The sequence below is a fragment of the Chaetodon trifascialis genome, chromosome 6, assembly GCF_039877785.1.
Source record: "Chaetodon trifascialis isolate fChaTrf1 chromosome 6, fChaTrf1.hap1, whole genome shotgun sequence".
NCBI classification, from domain to species: domain Eukaryota; kingdom Metazoa; phylum Chordata; class Actinopteri; order Chaetodontiformes; family Chaetodontidae; genus Chaetodon; species Chaetodon trifascialis.
The window spans coordinates 16385142-16405816 of NC_092061.1; the positions used below are offsets into that span (position 1 = coordinate 16385142).

Below are 20675 nucleotides of genomic sequence, written 5' to 3' on the forward strand. Positions count from 1 at the left end.
CCAAACCATATTAATTATGTAGCAATAAAGTACCATGCAAACGGAGAGGAATTTCCTTTCATTCAGATGGTCAGATCTCATCTACTGGTAAAAGTCCTCCTCTAGCATTCCAGTCTGTGCCTGCTGAAAGTGATCTGCGGTCGAGTAGCTGGTTGCTACACTGCTAATCTGGGACCTCAGCCCAGGGGACTAGCTCAAAGCTACTACAGCTGCCAGCAACCCACCACTATTGTCTGTATCTTTGTTTACAGAGAAATATGTCGTTCTAATCCCATGTGTGGTGGGAAGTAGGGTGGGCGGTTTGATTCCGTGTGTGAGGGTTTTTATTTGAAAGGAATCCAGAATCCAAACATCAAGCTGTACAGATTACATTATCAGTGTCCTGCTTAAAAATGTGTGCAGTTGTAAAAGTCCCACGCTTTGTTGCGTGCATGCTGACCTGCTGCACTTTAGCCTCATCCACTGAGGGGAACGACTGATCCAACAGAGGAAGGGTCTGTTACAAGCTGGTGTTAGTTTGCTATTTCGATAAACGCTTTGTGTGCCAGCTGTAAAACATTCAGGAAAGAATTACTGTGGCTGCAGTGCTAATGCTGGACTGACAAAGCAAAATGACTCAGACTTTTATTAAAGTACATCATGTTTAATCACTTATGAAATACAAACAACTATACTTATGCAGCCCATTCACAGCTTTATGTCAATAATTTGTTGAGTAAACTCCTGCTGATTTGGCATTTTCATGGCAGCACCCCCAGGCCACATTTAATGTTAAAGTTAATCAGCAAGGTTTGTAACTTGTGTGTTCAAACTCCATTTACAATGTACAAAGCTTATTTTACAACTTTGAATATACTTATCTGCTGTAATTTCTATTTGTTGCCAATTATGGAGATTGTCCACAAATCTGACAAACCTGACCTGCAGTATGCTCTTTAGTATTATTGACCTTTGCTTTCATCCATCCATCCATTCATCAGATCTTTACACCCCTTATTCTGTTAGAAGTGGCTGGGAGCCATGACACCATGTTCTGGATGTGTAAGATTCCAGTCTATCACAGGAATAACACACCTAAGACGATCACTGTGATTCATCTAACCTGTATGTATTTGGATTGTGGAAAGAAACCAGAGCTTTCTGAGGAAATCCATGCATACATATGTGGGGAAAGCTCCACACAGAAGGGCTGCAGGAAACCCTGAAATCTCAACATCATTCACTGTTATGGACAACTTTTTAACATGAACGATTGTTCAGTCAGGTGGTTCAGGGCTTCAAATGCTGCCGGTATCTGTGCGTGCCAAATTTGTGCCTTTTCCTTCACAAGCTATAAATCCCAGATGATCTGTGTAATATTGGAGAAAAAACATAAAATAAATTTGCTTTCATTTGGTTCTGATTTAATCTAATAAGAAAAGAAGCAAAATAAACAAAAAAAGAGAGTAGTTGGGGATATTATCTCTCACTATTATTGACAAAAAACAAGCGACTGTCAGCCCTCAACCTGACTGGCACTTCCTTCAGTTCAACCTAGTCAAATTTTCACAGAATGCATAGAGAGGACCTGCTGTTCTAATTTAGTCACAGCTGTACTCATGGTCAGTGGTTAGCTTACTGCTCCACAGCTGTGCTTGACAGCTGCCTGCGGACAGGCGTCCGGGAGTTAAGCTACATTGACTCCTCCACCTGTCACAGGACAGTACACCATCCTCTTTATAGTTATACTCCACACCATCATCATTTCCATGCTGACTCTCTGAGCATAATGCTGTGACCTGGACCATGCTTTAAATCACAAATAATGGTTTTCCAGCTGGTATAATACATCAGAACTCAAGAATGAATGAGTTCGCCATTTATTGATGACCAAGGAATTCCAACCACACTGGCAGATATCTGTAAAACAAAAACATAAACAGCTGGCGAAGTGATTGTCATTTTTACTGGCGATCATCCAGATCAAACTTGTTTAAGATCGTCTTTAGTACTGTGCAGAGCAAATGTCGGTGGGATGCATGAGTAGGGGCTTCTATAATGGCTACCCCTGCAGGGCTGTTGGTGCCGAGGCCTGTTCTGAGCAGCAGTGCAAAGACCACGTCTGGAACAGAAGGCAACTGATGGCATTTTTCTAACTCGTGCATAATTAATACACAAGTGAGGCCAACGTATGTGCACACAGGCATGTATAAGCACCCATACACTGAGCAAAGGGGCATATAGTGTAAAGGAAGTCACGTGTTTACACTGAAAGAGACACACACACACCAACACAAGCAGACTCTTGCACACACATCCCTGTTCTCTAGCAGCTTTCATCATTATTACACAATTGTCATTTTGCAGTAAACTTATATAACTGGGGAGCCAGCTGCTCAGGGGAAGAGAAAGACAGCCAGAGACAGCCTTTGTGTGTGTGTGTGTGTGTGTGTGTGTGTGTGTGTGTGTGTGTGTGTGTGTGTGTGTGTGTGTGTGTGTGTGTGTGTGCGTGCGTGCGTGCGTGTGTGGTTATGTTGGTGGGCGGTTGGGGGATGCTTTCTCACTCCTTATTAAAAAGGTGCTGCCTTTGTCAATGCTTTACAAAAACAAAGCATATTTGTGAGCTCAATGGTTAAGGGTTGCCTTGGATTAGGGGCAAAACACATTATTAGATAAAGGGAAAGAGTGCTGTCATGGTTAAAAGAAAACAACACTGACTGCTGATTAGAAATGTGATATAAACAATGGTCTCTTGTGTCAAAATCATGCCACATGACTTTCTGCCGAAGAAGTGCCTTTAATATTGTCATGCTTAACAGGTCTGTAATTAGGCATGGACAGATGACAAAAGCTGTTTTTTGTGATGACTTGACAAAGGTGATAGTGAGGAATGAAGGAGGCTGTTCATTTCTCACGGTTCGTGCCGCTGTGACTGACAGGCAAGGTTTTTTGGGTGGAAATATGGTTGTGTTATGAGAGGAAATGAGATTGACAGAATGATGTACAGGAAGAAAGAAAGATGAGAGTGAAAGACAGCTTTAAAGGAGGATTAAAAAAGAGCAGCCAGAGAGACAACAAAATGAAAGACGGGATGAAAAGCCAACAAAGGAAGAGAGACCACGCGAAAGAACAGGGGAATAAAAGGCTTTCAAAGGAAAAGAGTGAGAAAGGGAGAGAAATTCAAAGTAACACAACAGCGAAAAAGATTCAGGGTAGCATGATGTAGCAGATGTTCGCGCAGAAAGACACATTTGACCTGCGACCGACGTAAAAGAGCTCCATCTTTCAAATTTTTAACAACTGCTTATTATAAATGTCCAAACTTACAGCTCCCCATCTGTCTCACGGTGTACAATCCCACCTGTTTATTCTCAAAATTTCAAAACCATTGCCATCCAATCTGTCCATCACTTCATCCATCTATCCATTTTCTATACCGCTTATCCCTTTCGGGGTTGCGGGGGGGCTGGAGCCTATCCCAGCTGTCAGCGGGCGAGAGGCAGGGTACACCCTGGACCGGTAGCCAGTCGATAGCAGGGCAACACACAAGACAGACAACCATTCACGCTCACACTCACACCTAAGGACAATTTAGAGTCACCAATTCACCTAATGAGCATGTTTTTGGTCTGTGGGAGGAAGCCGGAGTACCCGGAGAGAACCCACGCATGCACGGGAAGAACATGCAAACTTCACACAGAAAGGCCCGACCCAGGAATCGAACCGGTGACCTTCTTGCTATGAGGCACGCGCACTACCTGCTGCCCTCCATTACTCCAACATCACCATAATACATACAGTCAAGGTTGCAGTGAAGCACTAAACTGTGAATCCCAAATCCCAATCATTGCCAGATATTATAAGGAAGACAAAAAATAAGTATGACCTCTCCCCAGAAGGCAAACAATCAGCAATACAAACACCAAAAGAATGTATTATCAAAAAAGTATTAATACATACTTATCTTCAATGAGTCTTATGTAAATAGTTAAAGTAATCTCTCTTTAAACCACTGTACACACCTTTAATCTTGTGTTATTGTATCTATTCTGAACAGTATACAAGTGAATTTTGCATTCAGAAATACTTTGACCAACTGTGTAAAGTGAGAGTAAATCAAGCTTCATTTCCAGCCTTGATGAAACAGGGCCGAAAATTATGCATGATCACAGGTGGGAAACTTATTTTCATTACAGCAACTTTGCAGCTTGTTAAAACCTTGTACGAAATTATTTTCTCAACTTTTCAACTTGTTGACAGCTTGTCTCACAGGAAAAAGTAACCCTGCCTCGTCTCAGCATTACGATCATAACAACAGATTGTTTTGCTTCTGCCTCTCAAAAAGCAGGAAAAGCAGAAAACAAGATTTTAATGATCTGACAGTTAAGTCATTTAAATGCCACTCATGTCCAATGGCGGCAGCTTCGCCGCAATGTGTCGAGGAATGTGCAGGTGGTGTGTTGAATTTTGCTGAACATCTGTCGGCGCCTCTGAAGAATTGCTGCAATTTTACTCATTATGCTGTGTCTTTAAGTCATGAATTATCAATGAGGGTAGCTCTTTAAACTATAGACAATCTCTGCAAACTTTTAAAATTATGTATTACTAATATTTTCCATATAAATTCATATTTTTGTACTGTAATTCTATTAGATAGAGATGTTGCCTTCTCTTAGCTTAACAACAGGTTTTAACAATCATCCAAACATACAGATACAGTATTTACTACATGTTGCTGCTGGAACTACTACTTTGTTCTGGCTTTTACAAAGGTTTTTTTTTTTTTTTCTGATCTGTCATCAGAAGGTACAAGACACAGGGGTAACTGATTAGTCAGTAGTTTTAGTAGTTTTTGTGTGGTGCACTGTAGTTTTTCGTGCTGTCAGAATTTGGCCTTCTACTGCTTCACTTACTCTTACATCAAGATGGACTTCTACAGTACCTCTTACAGTATCCTTCCAAGGCACCCCCCCCCCCCAAAAAAAAAAAAAAAACATCTGTTAGAGCTGCAACTTCAGACAAGCAATATGTCTTCTTTTACTTTTGTCTCTCAGCCACATCTGCTGCCGTACATTCAGCTGCGTTTTCTGACACAGAGCATATGGCTCCAGGTCTGCTCTTTTGTTTTGAGAAGAATGCCTTTTGGGTTTGCATTTACATTTTTGCATTTACATTTTAGGCATTTAGCTGGCACTTTCATCCACAGCAGCCTGGCAATGAGTGCAACTGTGGAATAAGCTTCATTTCCTTGAATGTTACAAGAAACCAATAGTATTGAGCTCAGAGCTATGGATCAATGTGGACTAAAGAAGGAACAAGCTCACGAGAAAGGAATGAGAAACGTTTACGTGTTGACGGTTCATACCCAAGGTTTTTGCTTTGTGTTTTAAAGCTGATACAGTAGATGGAGAAAAGTGAGAATAACTTCTTGAAAGATGTCCTCCAAGATGAATTCCGGGCTTTAAGAGGACCTTTGTTCTTTGGAAAATGAGCTGTTGCAGAAGTGGCTATTTGTGGTACGTGTATTTTGATAAAAATCAGTCACTGCCACTTTTATGAGATGGAAGAATTGAACTTTGGTTCTAGTTTTTGGCAATAAATCTTCATCTTGGACGGGAATGCAAACATGATTGTGTTGCATGACCCTGAAGTTCCTCATTTAGTTTCACAGCTTAGACCAAAACTTGCAGGAATGGCAGTTTCTTTCAGCAGCACATGGTGGAATGGGTGAAAAATGAAGTTTGCAACTTTTGGTAAATTTCCTCTTAATTTTAAGAAATACTACCACAAACATGCCACTGACACGAGGAAGAGTCAGCAAATTACCATGATCATATTTTCAGTTCTTCACAGGAGCGATACAAACACAACACTACCTGTCAAATTGATTTTGGGTGTCTATGTCTTCATCGCCATCATTGTGGTACAACTAATTTACTGCTGAGTCCACTGGAGGTTCTGTGAGTCAGATCTAATCAGGAGATGGCCTCATGAGAACCCCGGTGACAGGCTTGATCACAACACAACCTACCTTTCCTTTCATATTCAAGACAGATCACTACCTGGAGCACTGTTGTACATAAATCATTTGTAGCTCTATATTAGCAACCATCATATTTAAGGGCACAAAAAAAGCCTCCACATTCTGCAGATTGGGAATAGGTTTGACACTTTGCTCCAAGTCTTTATTTTTATTAGTGTTATTTTGCTTTTTGCTTTTTTTTACCAGCAACTTCAATAAACTTGAAAATACTACTTCTAATATGCTGCAGAATCACTCACAGTGACCTGATAAAGTGAAAAGAACATCAAAATAATGAGCACAAGAGAAGCACATAAACCTCAAGGGCATAAGATTCTACTTTTATATCCTGAAATGTTGTTTATCAACTTGATGCTTGTTGGAATACCACATCCAAATCACTTTTAAGCCTTGGTAGACTTACTAAGCCCCTTGAGTTGTGTTCTTACTGAAGAGTTCTGTCAGTTTTTAGCCTTTCAAAGCCCATAGGCTCTAAACACAGACTTTTCAAGTGAAAAGGGTTTGTGGTATAATGGGAGGTTCCCTAAAGTCTATAAATTTACCACACAGCAGGTGTTGGCAGAGGTTGGTGAAGACAGAAAGGGTTTCTTCACAGGATACAATATATTAAAAGAACCTAACAACGAACCTGAATGAAAGCCAGTGTGGGCACCCACAGCATGCATTCGCATTATTCATCTGTCCTGCTTTTGCAGGTATTTGCACAATGGACAATAGAGCTAAAGCTGAACTTTAGGCAATGAAAATCCAACGAACTGCTTAATTTCCAAACCATTACTTTCTAATGGTAGAAAGATGTTCATTGTGGTTAAGTGTGCAAACTCTGTACTCTCTGACAGGGAAGATATATTGTAATTTATATTATTATATTCGATCTGTCAGCACGATATTAATACAAAATGTTAAGGTTTGCAACACTGACTCTGGAACAGCCTCTGAAAGAAGTCAAATTAGTTCACAGCTTTAAAAAGCATTATGAATTATGACTTTGTTGATTTTAAAACTATTACTTTGTTGGTTGTACACTTCTACACTTCCTCTTGTCTCTTTATTCCCCCATTTCTTCTCCATGTAAAGCACACTGTAAATTCTGTTTATGAAAAGTGCCATTGAACCAAAGCTAACTGTTACGTAATGTCATGTAAATAAGCAGTCAGTGAATAAGAGAAAAAGGCCAGAGCCTTTCCTGAACTTTTTGTGTTGCAGACACTAGCCACAGGTCATGGACAATCCGCACCTTAATAGACCTTAATAGACCTTAATAGAATGTACTGTAAATGCATCTCCAGTCCTCCTCCCCCGTTCTCCCTGTGTTCAAACTCCCCTCCCCTCTTCCCTCTCTTCCCCCTGTCTGTCACTCTCTCATCTCTCTCTCTCTACGTCGTTTCCTCTGTCTCTCTGCTGAGTGTAAATCAGTCCTTCTGTCATCCGATGCTCTTCAAGGAAACCCAGTGTCCAGAGTTACGACCAGCAGGGCAGTGATTTACTCACACACAGTCATGCATGTGACTCACAGGTCTCCCCCTTGTTAGTGCTGATTGAGCTTCTGTGTAAGAGAGAGATAGTGTGTGGGTGTGTAATGGTGATCATGATTAGATTATTATGATTAGTGTGTGTGTGTGTGTGTGTGTGTGTGTGTGTGTGTGTGTGTGTGTGTGTGTGTGTGTGTGTGTGTGTGTGTGTGTGTGTGGAGGCAGATGCAATTTTAGATTTCATCTCCTGACAACTGTGCAATCGCCGAATAAATTGTCAAGGTGTTTCCATGCATTGGAGAATTCAAGATTTTAAACCAGGTGAGGATGTGGAAAGCGAAGTTAAATGATTATTTTAGGCATAAAGGGAATTAATTAATTAATTCCTCTCCATGCAACTGTTCTCTTTTATCAGCTTTGGTTATTTGGTGGTGAATAAGGTAAATAAAAATGGGGGTTAGCCATGTGTTTGGTAAATCTTACAGTATATGGCTTTTTTTAAGAAATGTTACTCAACAAAGGCACTGGTGTATGATTATTTTTCCATCAACTGATGAGACCTGTTCCTCAGCTGGAAGATTTTGGCATACGTATGGAACATCTCTTACCTTAGTCATCCAGCAACTAAAGATTTAAACTTTTAGAGTAGCTCTTGGAGAAACATGAACAATCTGCATAAGTGAGGTAAAGGGACCCTCTGGGGCATATAAAAACATGACTCCATATAAAGAAAAAGAGACATCAACACAATGACAGCAGTACATTCTGCATTTAAACTTGCAATTGTGACTTGAAAGAGCAAAGGGAAACTTTATTTACGGTGTAGCTTTTTGGCATAATGCCCTTTTGTTTCTTTTCCCTCCACTGACTCTTTTACTCTTTATTTTTCCACTTGCAAAACTAGTTTTGAAGTGCCTATAAACAAGGCACTGCTCCAGAAAAAAGGAAAAGAAAATCAATTGTAATGCTCAGTGAGCTACACAATGGCCAACAGGAGCAGACTGTAGCTGTGAGTGTAATGTATGAATGTCACCAAGGGAAACAAGGGGGAAATAGATGGCCACTTAATGTTTCTGGTGTAAAGAACTTTTTCGAGTTTTATTGATATTGCTGAAATTCTTCAAGATTTGTAGATTTATTATGTAAATAAGGTACTTGTTTTAGTCTCACAAGAAAATTAGATAGCGAAGGTGTATATGATATGTGTAAATATATCTATATCAGGCAGAATGTGTTATACATCAGTCAACTAATTTCAAGACAGAGCAGCAACATCGACATGAAAAATAGAACAAAATTGATAAAAACTGAGGGAGGTGAAAAGGGCAAGTGAAAGAGTGTGTGTGTGTGGGGGGGGGGGGGGATTTTTGCTTGTCGTCCTGAATTACCTAAAAAAAACAGACAGACAGAGAAAGAAGACACACAGACACTTGTCAGACTCTGCTGCTGTACACAGATCTGACAGAAGCAGCTTAGGGACGCAGCCTTGTCCATCATCCTGCTTGTTGACAGACATACACACACACTCACACACTCCAAAGTCCTGACAGAGGCACCGTGGGACAACAGTGTCACTGTGGTTTTTTATACATATGTAATTGTGTGCCTGTGTGTGAGTGTGTGTGGCTATGTATCCCTCAGGTTGTGGGGACTTGGCTTCCTTATGGAGACAAAATGCAAGTCCCCATAATGTGAATTATTAAATTTTAGGGTGTTAGGGTTAGACAAGTAGTGGTTATGGGTATGGTTTGGGTAAGTCTCCAGGAAATGAATGTAAGTCTATGTAATGTCCCCTGAAGTGATGAAAACCTAACATGTGCGTGTACGTGTGTTCATTGCCCAGATAGGCAGTCAGTGCACTTCTTTCCTGAAACATCATCTCTGAATTTTAGGGATGGAGTGACAGCTGCTAAAAGCAGAGGACTTAGTTGTGATTGAAGGCCCCATTCTGTTTTAAATTCAGTCCTTTTCCTTTTGATTGAACCAACTACTTGTTTTTGACTTCAGGGTTTTAGACACATCACAGACCGTTGTGATGAATTTACAGAGATCTAAGATTGTTTACAGAATGCCAGAAAACGTCTTTAATCTTGGTGACAATTCTCACTTTTGGTGAAATAATGCCTGTGTTCAGACTTTAAGCAAGAAAGGAAAGAAAAAAAAAGTTACATGCTGTTTTTGTAACAAGTCCACATGAATTGACAACTAAATAAATATTTTTTCATTGTGTTCTTCAGAAGATTCATCATACAAATTAAATCTACTTGATAAACTAGTATTTTTTGCCGACCTACTGTAGACTGTAACTACTGTAGACATGACATATTGTGGCCCTATAAAATTAAAATGTACTTGCAAGCAGTTACATATTTACACATACCAATATTAGCATTCACTTGTAATTGTGCTTATGCAAATCCAACATTCACCCTCCTTCTAGCTCTGTTTTGGTCCCCACCATCCCCCAAGAGAAATATCTGGCCATTTAGCTACTAAATGCTCCACTATGTTCACTAGCTGGTCGCTAACTTGATTGTGCTGTGCAAGTCGCATACATTGGAGCTGCCTGCTGTGGCTGGAGATAAGGTTAATGAGAACAGAGACGGTAAAGTTATAGGCTGTAAAATGGGTAAAAAAAAAAAAAAGGAGCTGAAAGACACTTAAATGCTCCATAGATCTGATCTAATTCTGCGAGGGTCGTTTTGTATGACCCCCCCACCACAGCAAAAGGTCACTTGTAAGGGAAATGTAGGGTTTATTAAGCCTCTGGTGAGGACAATCTCAACGCAGGGAATTTACTACACAGAAGCATGAGTGACATCAAAAGGAAGCACGCCAATGTCAGTGTCTCGTCCGCCCTGATCTGTACCTTCTTGAAATGGTCCAATTTACATACCCTACAATTGCGCAGAAAATAAGTATTTTCTGTTGCTTTCTGACAGTTGGATAATTGTTGCGGCGTTTGGCTGTCACTCTTGAGATGATATGCCTGTTGTAATCATTGGCAGTCCGTCCTGAAATGTTCAGTGACAGGCCTCCACTTTCTGTAATCGTGGTGGCTTTTGGCTAATGTGGGCTGCAGTTTTACGCCTGTCACATTTTGGATTCCTGTTTGCTTCTTCTGCAAGAATGCACCTCTAAGTGTGTTTTTCCCAAATTTCTCAGATTGTGATCAAGAAAGTGTATGATTTGATACTAACAACAACAAGGTTTGTGCTCTCACGTGAAGGCTTTTTAATGGGGGACTGCTAGAGAAGTTTTATTTATTTACCTTTTTTCCAGTATGTTTTATTTATGATTTGTCTTAGCCACAACCTTGTCATCTAAAAATCTCTGGGACGAATGTTTTTCAGCCACTGTTCAGGTATACATGTCTGATCCCTCATACTCCATTCCTGTCATTCTGTATTTCCCATTATATTGCCTGTATTTTTTTTCTTCCTCTCCTAACTCACTGCTTTGCGTTGCATACTTTTGTTGCCACATATTGGGTGCCGTAGATTTCTTTTGAAGTGGATTATCTTCAGTTCTTCAGTTCTGGGTGAACGGGAGAGAGAGGGAGGAGAGGGTGAGCTAGGGAGAAGGAGGAGACAGAAAGAGAGAGCGATGGGGAGAAAGAAGCAGAGGAAGCAGAACAATGGCACAGAGTTTTCTGGAGAGTTAATTTCATGTAACATTCAGCTGTTGAATAATGAAAGAGGAGTTTTTTGAGGACTGCCCGTTATTTTATGCAGTGTTGCTGCACGTGCACACACATACACACACACGTGGTATTTTCCTTGGGAACATCAGCACACACCAGACTCAGACAATGTGCACACTACCTTACATACAACAGTACTTTTTTGCAACTTCACAATTCCTTTCCTCTCATTTTTCCTAACCATAGCACAAAAGCAACACACAGCAGTCATTTCTTTCTTCCTCATATATAGCAAGAAAAATTGGTTCAGAGTGAAACAGAAAAAAAGTGGGTTTTCAAGTTTTCACAAGGGAGTTGTTCCCCTGTGCACCAAAACACCAAAAAGCATCTTGTTTAGATTATTATACAGGTGCATATATACATACACTCTCACAAACATATGTACAGAGAGCATGGCGAGGGACCGCCATGACATATTTGCAGGCAGTTTTTGGCAAGACATGAAGCGAGACAAAAACAAAGTAATAATGAGAAAGGAAACAAAGAGGATTGGCAGTTTTTTCCCCTCTTCTGTGTAGAGGAAAAAAGTTTATTAGAGAGTGCGTCTGTGTTGGTGTGTGCATAGTTGTTTGCCAGAGACTATTGTATGTGTGTTAATAAGAAAAGCAGTAAACAAGCTTGCGTGTGTGTGTGTGTGTGCGCAAGCCTATAAAGTGTGTTAATAAACTGAGGGAGGGTCTTGTCAAGGTGATAAATAGAACAAAACACACCGGGACGGATTAGAGAGAGAGAGAGAGAGAGAGAGAGAGAGAGAGGGAGTGGGTGAGAAAGGAAATAAAGAGATTAACCATAGGAAGCCTTGAGATTGAAGGACGGAGGAGGGGCTCAGGGAGGGATGCAGTAAGGTATATAGGGAAGGAAGAGAGGGATTTATGAATGGAAGGAAATCACAGAGGAATGGATGAAAGGCAGAAGAAAAGTTTTAGGAGGAGGTGAGGAAAAGAGATGAAAGAGGAGACCTGCTAAGGAAAATAGCAGAGAGCAACAAGGGAATGAGGAGGAAGGAGGGATAGAAATAAGGAGGACATCTGGAAGGGAAGGAGGGGAAGGATAGGAAAGATGGGATGGAAAGGAAGGAGTATGAAATCTTATAGAAAACTGAAGAAAACATGAAGCTGGAGACAAGAGAAATAAAAAAAATCATCCAGATTAAAGGAAAACCTGGAAGAAGAAGGAGGAGAGAGGGTGAGGAAAAGAGGGGGAATGACAGGAGTGGAAGAGAGTGCATAATAAAGGGGATGAGGAAGGCAGACATGAATAGTGTCAATCTAAGTGGAGAGGGAAGAAAGGAAAACTAGAGAAGGGAGAGGATGAGAGATGACAGAAAGTGAGGGAAAGGTTGATTTGTGCAAAATACTGATGATAAAGAGAGTGAAGGTGAGAAGAATCCATGTTTGAAAGGGAAAAAAGGGGTGAAGGAGGTGCTGCTGAGAGGAGGAAAGAGCAAAATTAATAGAGACAGTAGCCCAAATCACTGAGAAATTTGTCATTTAATGCCGACTTTCCCATTAGCAAAATCACATTTTGTGTTTTAGATATAATCTCCAGCTCAGCATACATCTGATTCATTCTGCACTCAGCACTGATTCTCGTACACACATTAACTTTCAGAAGAGCTTCTCCTGTCACTTCTTTGTTTCCCACCAAAACATATCGTGGGAGGTGGCACCATGCTGGGTGAATCAATTTAAAAGACATTTTATACAAAGAGAGTATGGCGCGTATCAGGGATTAAAGAAAATCAGCGAGAAAATCGGGGCAGGGAAATTCCAAGCGAAGCAAATTCAATTTTAAGCAAATTCCCCCTAACTGCCACTGTGACAACTCGGCTTTCTTTTCCCTTTTGTTTATGATGTGCTTGTCTGAACTTTAAATTAACCTCACTTTCTCCCCTCTGTCTCTTGATCTCTCTTCTCTCCCTCCTCGTTTCTTTCTTCATCCCTCTCTGCAGGGTGTGGTTCCAGTCAGGCATCAACTTCCTCGCTGTGAAACCCAGCAACCTCGTCGCGTGGGAGATCAAACAGGAAATGGCACCGGGAAGCAGTTCGTTGGCAGTGATGTGTCAGAGAAAGACCTACTCCACAGCTGAGAGGTAGGGCTGAATCTCTCTTATCTGCATTTTTTTTTCTGTCAGCAGCTGGGTAGCTTATTTCCTTTGTGCAGAGTATTTGTGGGTGAATAAAATGTCTGAAGAGATCTGTAATTATTCTGCTTCAAGGCCATAAAACCGTTAATATCCTACATTTTGGCAATGAGAGATCTGAGCTGTTTTCACAGCAACAGTTTCTGCAACAGAGAGCAAATGAAATATTCATGATTTATGTATCATCTGCAACTTGGATGGCTCTTCCACTGCAGATTGATTCAGGTTTCAATTGTAGCGTAAACTTTAAACGAGCTATCCCAGAAGTGACTGAAAATTGTGGACCAGCCTTTGTCAGCTGGTGCCTTGGGCCACAACTGGCGTGCCCAAGCTTCCCATCCAGCCTGAGAGTCATCAGTGATTAGCTTGCCAAACCCTAGCAATGAGTCAAAAAGTCTGTAATTTGTAGTTCACCTGTTCTACAGATTCAGATTATTCTCCACCTCCATCCTCTCTACTCTTGGGCCCACCATCAACCCCTCGGCCCCTCAGCTGGCCCTTCCCTGCGGCCTGACAGCAGCACACTGGCCAGGCTGTGGGAGGTAACTCTGGAGCTGTCAAAGAGTCCTAAGCTTGTCTATTACACACAAGAGGTGTTACTCTGCTTTATTTTTGTTGGCCATCTGTTGTAGTGATTCTTAAACTAGTATTTATGTTTGCTTCCTGGGATCCTGAAGAGTTTTTGTTCAGATTAGGACTCATTCACTGGTAGTTGCACTGTGGGTTTTGTTTTGAGCACTGACTGAGCTTGTGTGGTTGCAAACATTTATTTTATTCTGTAAGCACACTGCGATAATGTAGTACAGATTCACACAGTGGGCTGACAAACAGCGGTGGAAAGCACTGACCCATGCATCATGCTAAATTTGCCATTTACTTGGTAATTGCTCTGTCCTTGTATGGTTGGTTATGTTAGTGTGTGTGTGTGTGTGTGTGTGTGTGTGTGTGTGTCAGGAGGGTAAAACCAGCGATAGCAGAGTAAATACACCCTGATTTTTATTTTGCTGCTAATGTGACGGGTCATAAGCACTTGACCGCCAGTGCATGGATGTTACATTGCAGTGATACAAAAAAAATAACAAAGACAGATGAAATGTAATCAGCGCAGGAGAGATGTAAAAACACCACAGTGGTGAGAAAAATGACTCAACTACAGAAGAAATTAATAAAATAAAATCCAGATGACAAACAGAGACTGAGGTTAACTGGAGAGCAGAGAAAAAGTGATTCAGCGACTTAGTGCAAGAGGTAATGGCGCACAAACAATGCATGAGTAACAGGTGAGGAAAACAAATTAAAGTAATTAAAATAGCACTGACGCTGGTTTGACTCGCATATTGTTGCAGCTCAAAGCAAGGACCACAGTCAAAGAATCTTATTCTAAATTGAGATATCCATGATATTAAAAATACCTATTCTCTGATTGACAGCTTGAAACAGAAGCTCAGCACAGCTGAACGGTTATTGCAGAGTCACTGCCGCACTTTCAACGGGTAAAAAATAATAATTCTTTTTTTTCGTTCTGTATTCAAGTAACTAAAAAAAATGGACTGACGGTATTACAGGAATCATTTATCATGTGGCCACCAATCTACTATTGCAGGACAGATGCAGCATGAAGGCCTGAAAGTGCACATTTTTGCTGGTTCCCATTGGTATGAATGCTGTGAGTGTATACACAGCTGTTTAAAGGGTGGCTCAAATGCAGTCCACACAACACACACACAGATACAAATTGCTCAGAGTGAAAACAGGCTACAGCATGCAAGATCACGCATGTTGGCCTGTATGTTGCCAAATAAAGAATACAGTATATATATATTTGTTTGTGTATGTGTGGGTGTTCGACAAAATCAGCTGGAAACTGTGTTAGCCATGGATGAATGGAGAGCCGTGTGACCAATACACATAAACGTGCTCATTCCCCCTCGTTTCTTCCTCTTCTATATGTCTTTGATTGCCCTTAACTTTTTTCTCTCTCCTCTTTTGTCTATCATCCATCTCTTTCTCTAACCTTGTGCTTAAGTAACTAAAGTCCCCCCCATCTTTTCTCTATTTCTGTCTCTTTGATTGTTGAGAACTGTGCTGATGAATGGCTTTCCATTGCATGATACTATTATTGCAGGAGCCCAGCTCAATTAGCACCACTTAGCTAGCCGTTAGCCACGTCTAGCCTTGGCTGATGGACAGTATCTGCAGCAACAGATAACCCAATTCTGGCATGGAGAGAAATAATGACACAGTGACTGATTACACCACAGCATTAGCTTTCTAATTAAGAGCTTGAGACAGTTAAAGGTTTTGTCAAATGAAAACTTTAAATAGTGCCTTTGCAGAGGATGTATAGTAGGCTACAGTATATATGTTTGTTTTGTTTGTCCCACCTCTCTTCAATGGGTCCATGATTTCAGACAGGTAGCCTGCAACCACTGATTGTACCAGCTGTCGTCTGTATTAGCTGTATCTACCGGTCAATCTTCGTTCCGAAGCTCACCTATGGTCATGAGGGCTGGATCATGACCGAAAGAACTAGATCGCGGGTACAAGCGGCCAAAATTTGTTTCCTCAGGAGGGTGGCTTGCGTCTCCCTTAGAGATAGGGTGAGAATCTCAGTCATCCATGAGGGAGTTGAGCCGCTGCTCCTTTGCATTGAAAGGAGCCAGTTGAGGTGGTTCGGGCATCTGGTAAGGATGCCCCCTGGGCGCCTCCCCAGGGAGGTGTTCCATATCTCCACACTGGCCTGGGAACTCCTCGGGATTCCCCAGTCAGAGCTGGTTAATGTGGCCCGGGAAAGGGAAGTTTGGGGTCCCCTGCTGAAGCTGTTGCCCCCGCGACCCGACCCCAGATAAGCGGTTGATGATGAGATGATATTTAGCCAAATGAGCTAATATTGGTTCCATGAGTTGGTTAAAATGTTGGCATGTCCCAGACAAGAAACGTGCATCCTCATCAGATGATGATCCATGCAGAAGACATCGAAATCAAGAAGCACCATTATTCTAAAATGAGACAGCGATTTTGTTCCAACATAACCCTGTTTGGCTGCTTAGTTTACATACTAAGAGAAAAGGCATTGGGGACGAGGACTAACCGGTGGGTTTGACGAATGTAATGGCATCTTTGAAAATATTGGCCGGAGATGCTGTGAGTGTAGACTTCCTCAAATGGGGCTTTAAAAAAAAATAACCTGAAACCCTGAAACAAATTTAGTTAATGCTATTTCATGACATGCCTCTTGGCCTTGGAAGTATGTCGAGTGTGTGTTGGTGTTTGTTTGCTAAAGCAAGACTCAGCACAAATGTACAGTATCTGTGTTACTTCAACCTCACACACAGTGCTTAAGTTGAAAAATGAAGGATTTGCTTCATTCATTATGGTTGCTAAGATATGACTGGACAACTGGTGGGTACTGGTGAAAGAGCCACGCGCATAGTGCTGATGCTGTGGGAATATTTTTGGGATATTTCTTGAATGGATTTCTCATGGATTCATAACCCTGCGGTGCACCTCAGCATGGCTGGTGAAATACTGAAGGCGTTTGATGAATTTTGGGATGTGCCAGCCATTGTAGCCTCAAGGCAGAGAAGTTATTTTCCAGGCCTGTTGCCATCCATCAGGATGGTGTTGTTTGAGGTGTTGAGATGGAGGTGACTCTAAACGAGTGCTTATTTCCATGAGCTTTGGCACGTTTCCATGTGTGGTTCGTTTTTTTTTTTTTCTTGCCCTGGAGGAAAAACTCATCAAAGTGACATCAGGGTAAACATAGAAAGTGATGCTTTAGAAACCAGATTATGATATAGCTCACATAAAGACATACACTGAGAATACCAGACGCAAACACACACTCTTTCACATTCACATCAGCATACATACACACTCGCTCCTGCCGTCTTCAAAGTGATACTGTAAACAAAGGAATGCCTAAAAGCCCAGATTATGATGCAGCAAGCGCAAATATATACCAGTACATTGATGCACACATGCACATAAATGCACTGGCCTGTATAAACACACACACACACACACACACACACACAGAAGCAGGGCTGATTCAATGCAGCACCTCTGTGTTGCCTCCCTAATGAAACAGCAATGAAGACTGCAGGTGGGAGGGAAGCTGACTTTTTTTTTTACTACTGGGATGACACCACACACACACACACACACACACACACACACACACACACACACACACACACACACACACACACACGCACAGTATACACAGAATGTTGCCAGCACACGACAGGCAAGATCACAGGCTTTTATCAGCGATTGTGTGGGCGGGATGGCTAATTAAAAGAGCTGATCTGTATTAATCTCTAATGAGATATTACTGGTTGAGACATGAAACAGTGAGTGTGCTTTCTTATGAATGAGAAGGCAGGGATGATTAGTACCTCTGACAATTAATCTTGTGAATTGATACCTGTTACCTATTGTTATTCTATGATATAACATGATCTGACATGATACGGTGTTCAGTGTATGCCTATAATCGGGAATGCTTGGTGTGTGGATGCTGTGATTAGAACCAGAGCAAAGCTGCTGTGTGTGTAGGTGTGTTTTCACATGCGATTGCGCACATGTCTATGGTTGTGAGTGTTTACGAGGTGGGTGTATGTACTGTATGCTGTTTCAGATATATTCATAGTATTTTTGCATATGTAGTGTGTACGTAGGTTGACAGTTATCTGAGAGAATAAAGAAATTGTTGAGCACCATGTCTGTAATTACTGTTCCACCATCATGTGTCCCAGCAAACCTCAATTATTTTTTTCATTAAATCACCCTGTTTGTGCCAGTTTGGATCAAAGCTCTCCTACAGCTCTCATTTGTTTCTTTATTGATTTTGATTATACAGTAGTTATCCATTATTTGTGTATTTCTCACTGTTTGACCATTCTGATATCATTTAGCTGTAATTACACAGCACCACCATACTGTGTTATTGACGCTCTGCTTAGTTCTGCCTCCCTGCCCTTCTGCCGCTGTGTACCAGTGCTCTGAAAAATAAAATATAATGAGATGTTTGGATGTGCATTTGTGTGTCTCCTCTCCCTCAGAAGCTGCCATTGAGGCGCCCTCAAGCAAGATTTGTCTTTTGTTGGGATTCATTTTGATTATCATTTCAAGTTATTATTCATTTATCTGTTCCTGCCACCTTAGTATCATTTTAATATCATGTTATTATATGGTATAATCCCACCCTGTGTATTATTTTTAGCAAATTTATTAGATTATTTCTTTCATTTTCCCTTTATTATAGTGCTGCATGTAGCAGGCCCGACCTTGTTGAGTTTTCACTGTTGTCATTTTTCACAGCCTCGTGGGAGTTTTGTCTCACTTGTAAAAATTTGTTTCTCTTTTCTTCCCACTCCATTTACAGTCTTTTGATATGCTGCATGTTAGATACATTTAATTAAACAAGAAGTAGAGCAGGTTCAAGATGACCCCAGTATTGCCTGGTGGGTTATATGAGGAAAATGTGCCATAGTTTATGACTGTGGCTGATGCTGCCAGAAGGAGAGCAGTGCTCTATTTCATGATCATGATTAGATCTATAGATTAACACTGCTAATGGGCTGCGTTCAATACCAGAACTGGGGTAATGCACTATGCACCTTCAATACAGGGACATGCTATTTATCTGGTTGTGTACATGTGTGTGTGTGTGCGTGTGTGTGCGTGTGTGTGTGCGTGTGTGTGTGCATGCGTGTATCCTGAGGCCATTGCTCGCTGTGGCAGGAAAAATAAATTCCATGTTACTGTAGCTGAACCAGCTTTGAATATATTATACTGCATATACAGTAGAATTAACTTAATTAGTATGAAGAAAGCACTTCAGCACAGGATTGCCAGACTATCTGTGCAACTTGTAACATTAAAAGAAGGCAGAACTCCATATTTCTCGATGGAACACAACAGCAATTTTCCAGGAAAGAAGTGAAATTGGAGCAATTTCTAATCATTGTCTTTGAATGGCTGGACGGTGAACCCCAGGTTTTGACGTCATAAACAGTAGGATTCATCCTCCAAAAGAAAGTGCACTGAAAGCCTTTATCTTTGTTTAGCATTGCCACGACTAACAGTTCCATTTTGTCAGGTCAGAAACTCTTTTAATACTTTGTTTTCCAGCATATATCAAATTAGTGGTTCAGTGATCAGAACATTTACAGCTCCAATTTGTTTGAAACTGTTGAGACTTATTGTTCACTTTCAATATCAGGGTAGCAGGGATCAGTTTACAGATGTTTGTTTTCATAATCTTTCATACAGTTAAAAGCATTAAGGACAGATTTGATGAATTGCCTCTTTTCACCTTGTCAGTGTTTAAAGGATAGCCAACACAAAGCAGACTTAACGACTTGGAAAAAGAATACAAAACTCCTTCCTTGAAATAATTTAAGCCCAATAGAACATTTGAATCTTCAAAATACAAGCATTGTCAGATCAAAAACTGTGACAGTGAACTAATGTTATATTTTGGCAGCTAGTTGTTGGTTTGTTGTTCTGCATCTTAGTCTGTTTTTAAAATTACAGTGACAGGCGTTGAACACTGTGTATGTGCATATTTTATCACCACTAGTGATAGTGACTTACCACTGGAACAAAATCCATGAGCAGCGAAGAAACGTCTTTCAAATGATTAGATTCTGTTTTGTTTCTGAGCTAAAATGAAAAGAAAAATAAAAGCTTCATGTGGGCTGCTTCATTTCTTTAGGCGTGCTTGTTCACTGACTCGCCAGTTTGTTAAACTCTCAAATCAGGGCAGAAAACATCGGATTCTCTCTACTTTCTACAGTAACATTGGAAAATTCGCAAACCTCAGAACTCAAAAATACAGGATACCTTGTATTGTGTGCATGTTATAATCCTAAAGTTTAAGATCCACAGTAACAATGCAAACACACCCCCAGAGTATCCAGTGTTTATTCATGACAAATAGCATAGATGTTTTTGACAGGCATGTAGTGGAGTGTCAAATCCCCAACAACATCTCCTGCTCACATTATACACTATTAATGTAGCTCTGCAAACACATGCAAACACACATGCACCACATTCACATATTCAGGTGCGTGGATACACACTTATGCAAATGAATGCAAACACATCCACTGGAAGAGTGTACGCGCTTGCACACACACACACACACACACACACACAAAATGTACGAACGTGTTGTTGTAGTATGCGTCATTGCGTGACTTACACATAGGTAAGCTAACGCACAGCATGAGTTATTCATCAACACAAGTCATACATTTCAGAAATGTTACATAAACTTCTCATTGGTTATTCACACACAGATGTGTGTGTTTGTGTGTGTGG

At 40.9% G+C, this 20675-nt stretch overlaps 1 protein-coding gene across 1 annotated transcript in view; it reads left to right on the top strand.

Moving 5' to 3' along the window:
• The window catches only part of LOC139333132 (transmembrane protein 132D), a 247995-nt gene that overhangs the window by 113087 nt on the left and 114233 nt on the right, over positions 1 to 20675 (top strand). Inside the window, exon 4 of the mRNA XM_070965412.1 lies at positions 13149 to 13289. Coding sequence (XP_070821513.1) covers positions 13149 to 13289 — 141 coding nt within the window. The remainder of the gene's footprint in view (positions 1 to 13148; positions 13290 to 20675) is intronic.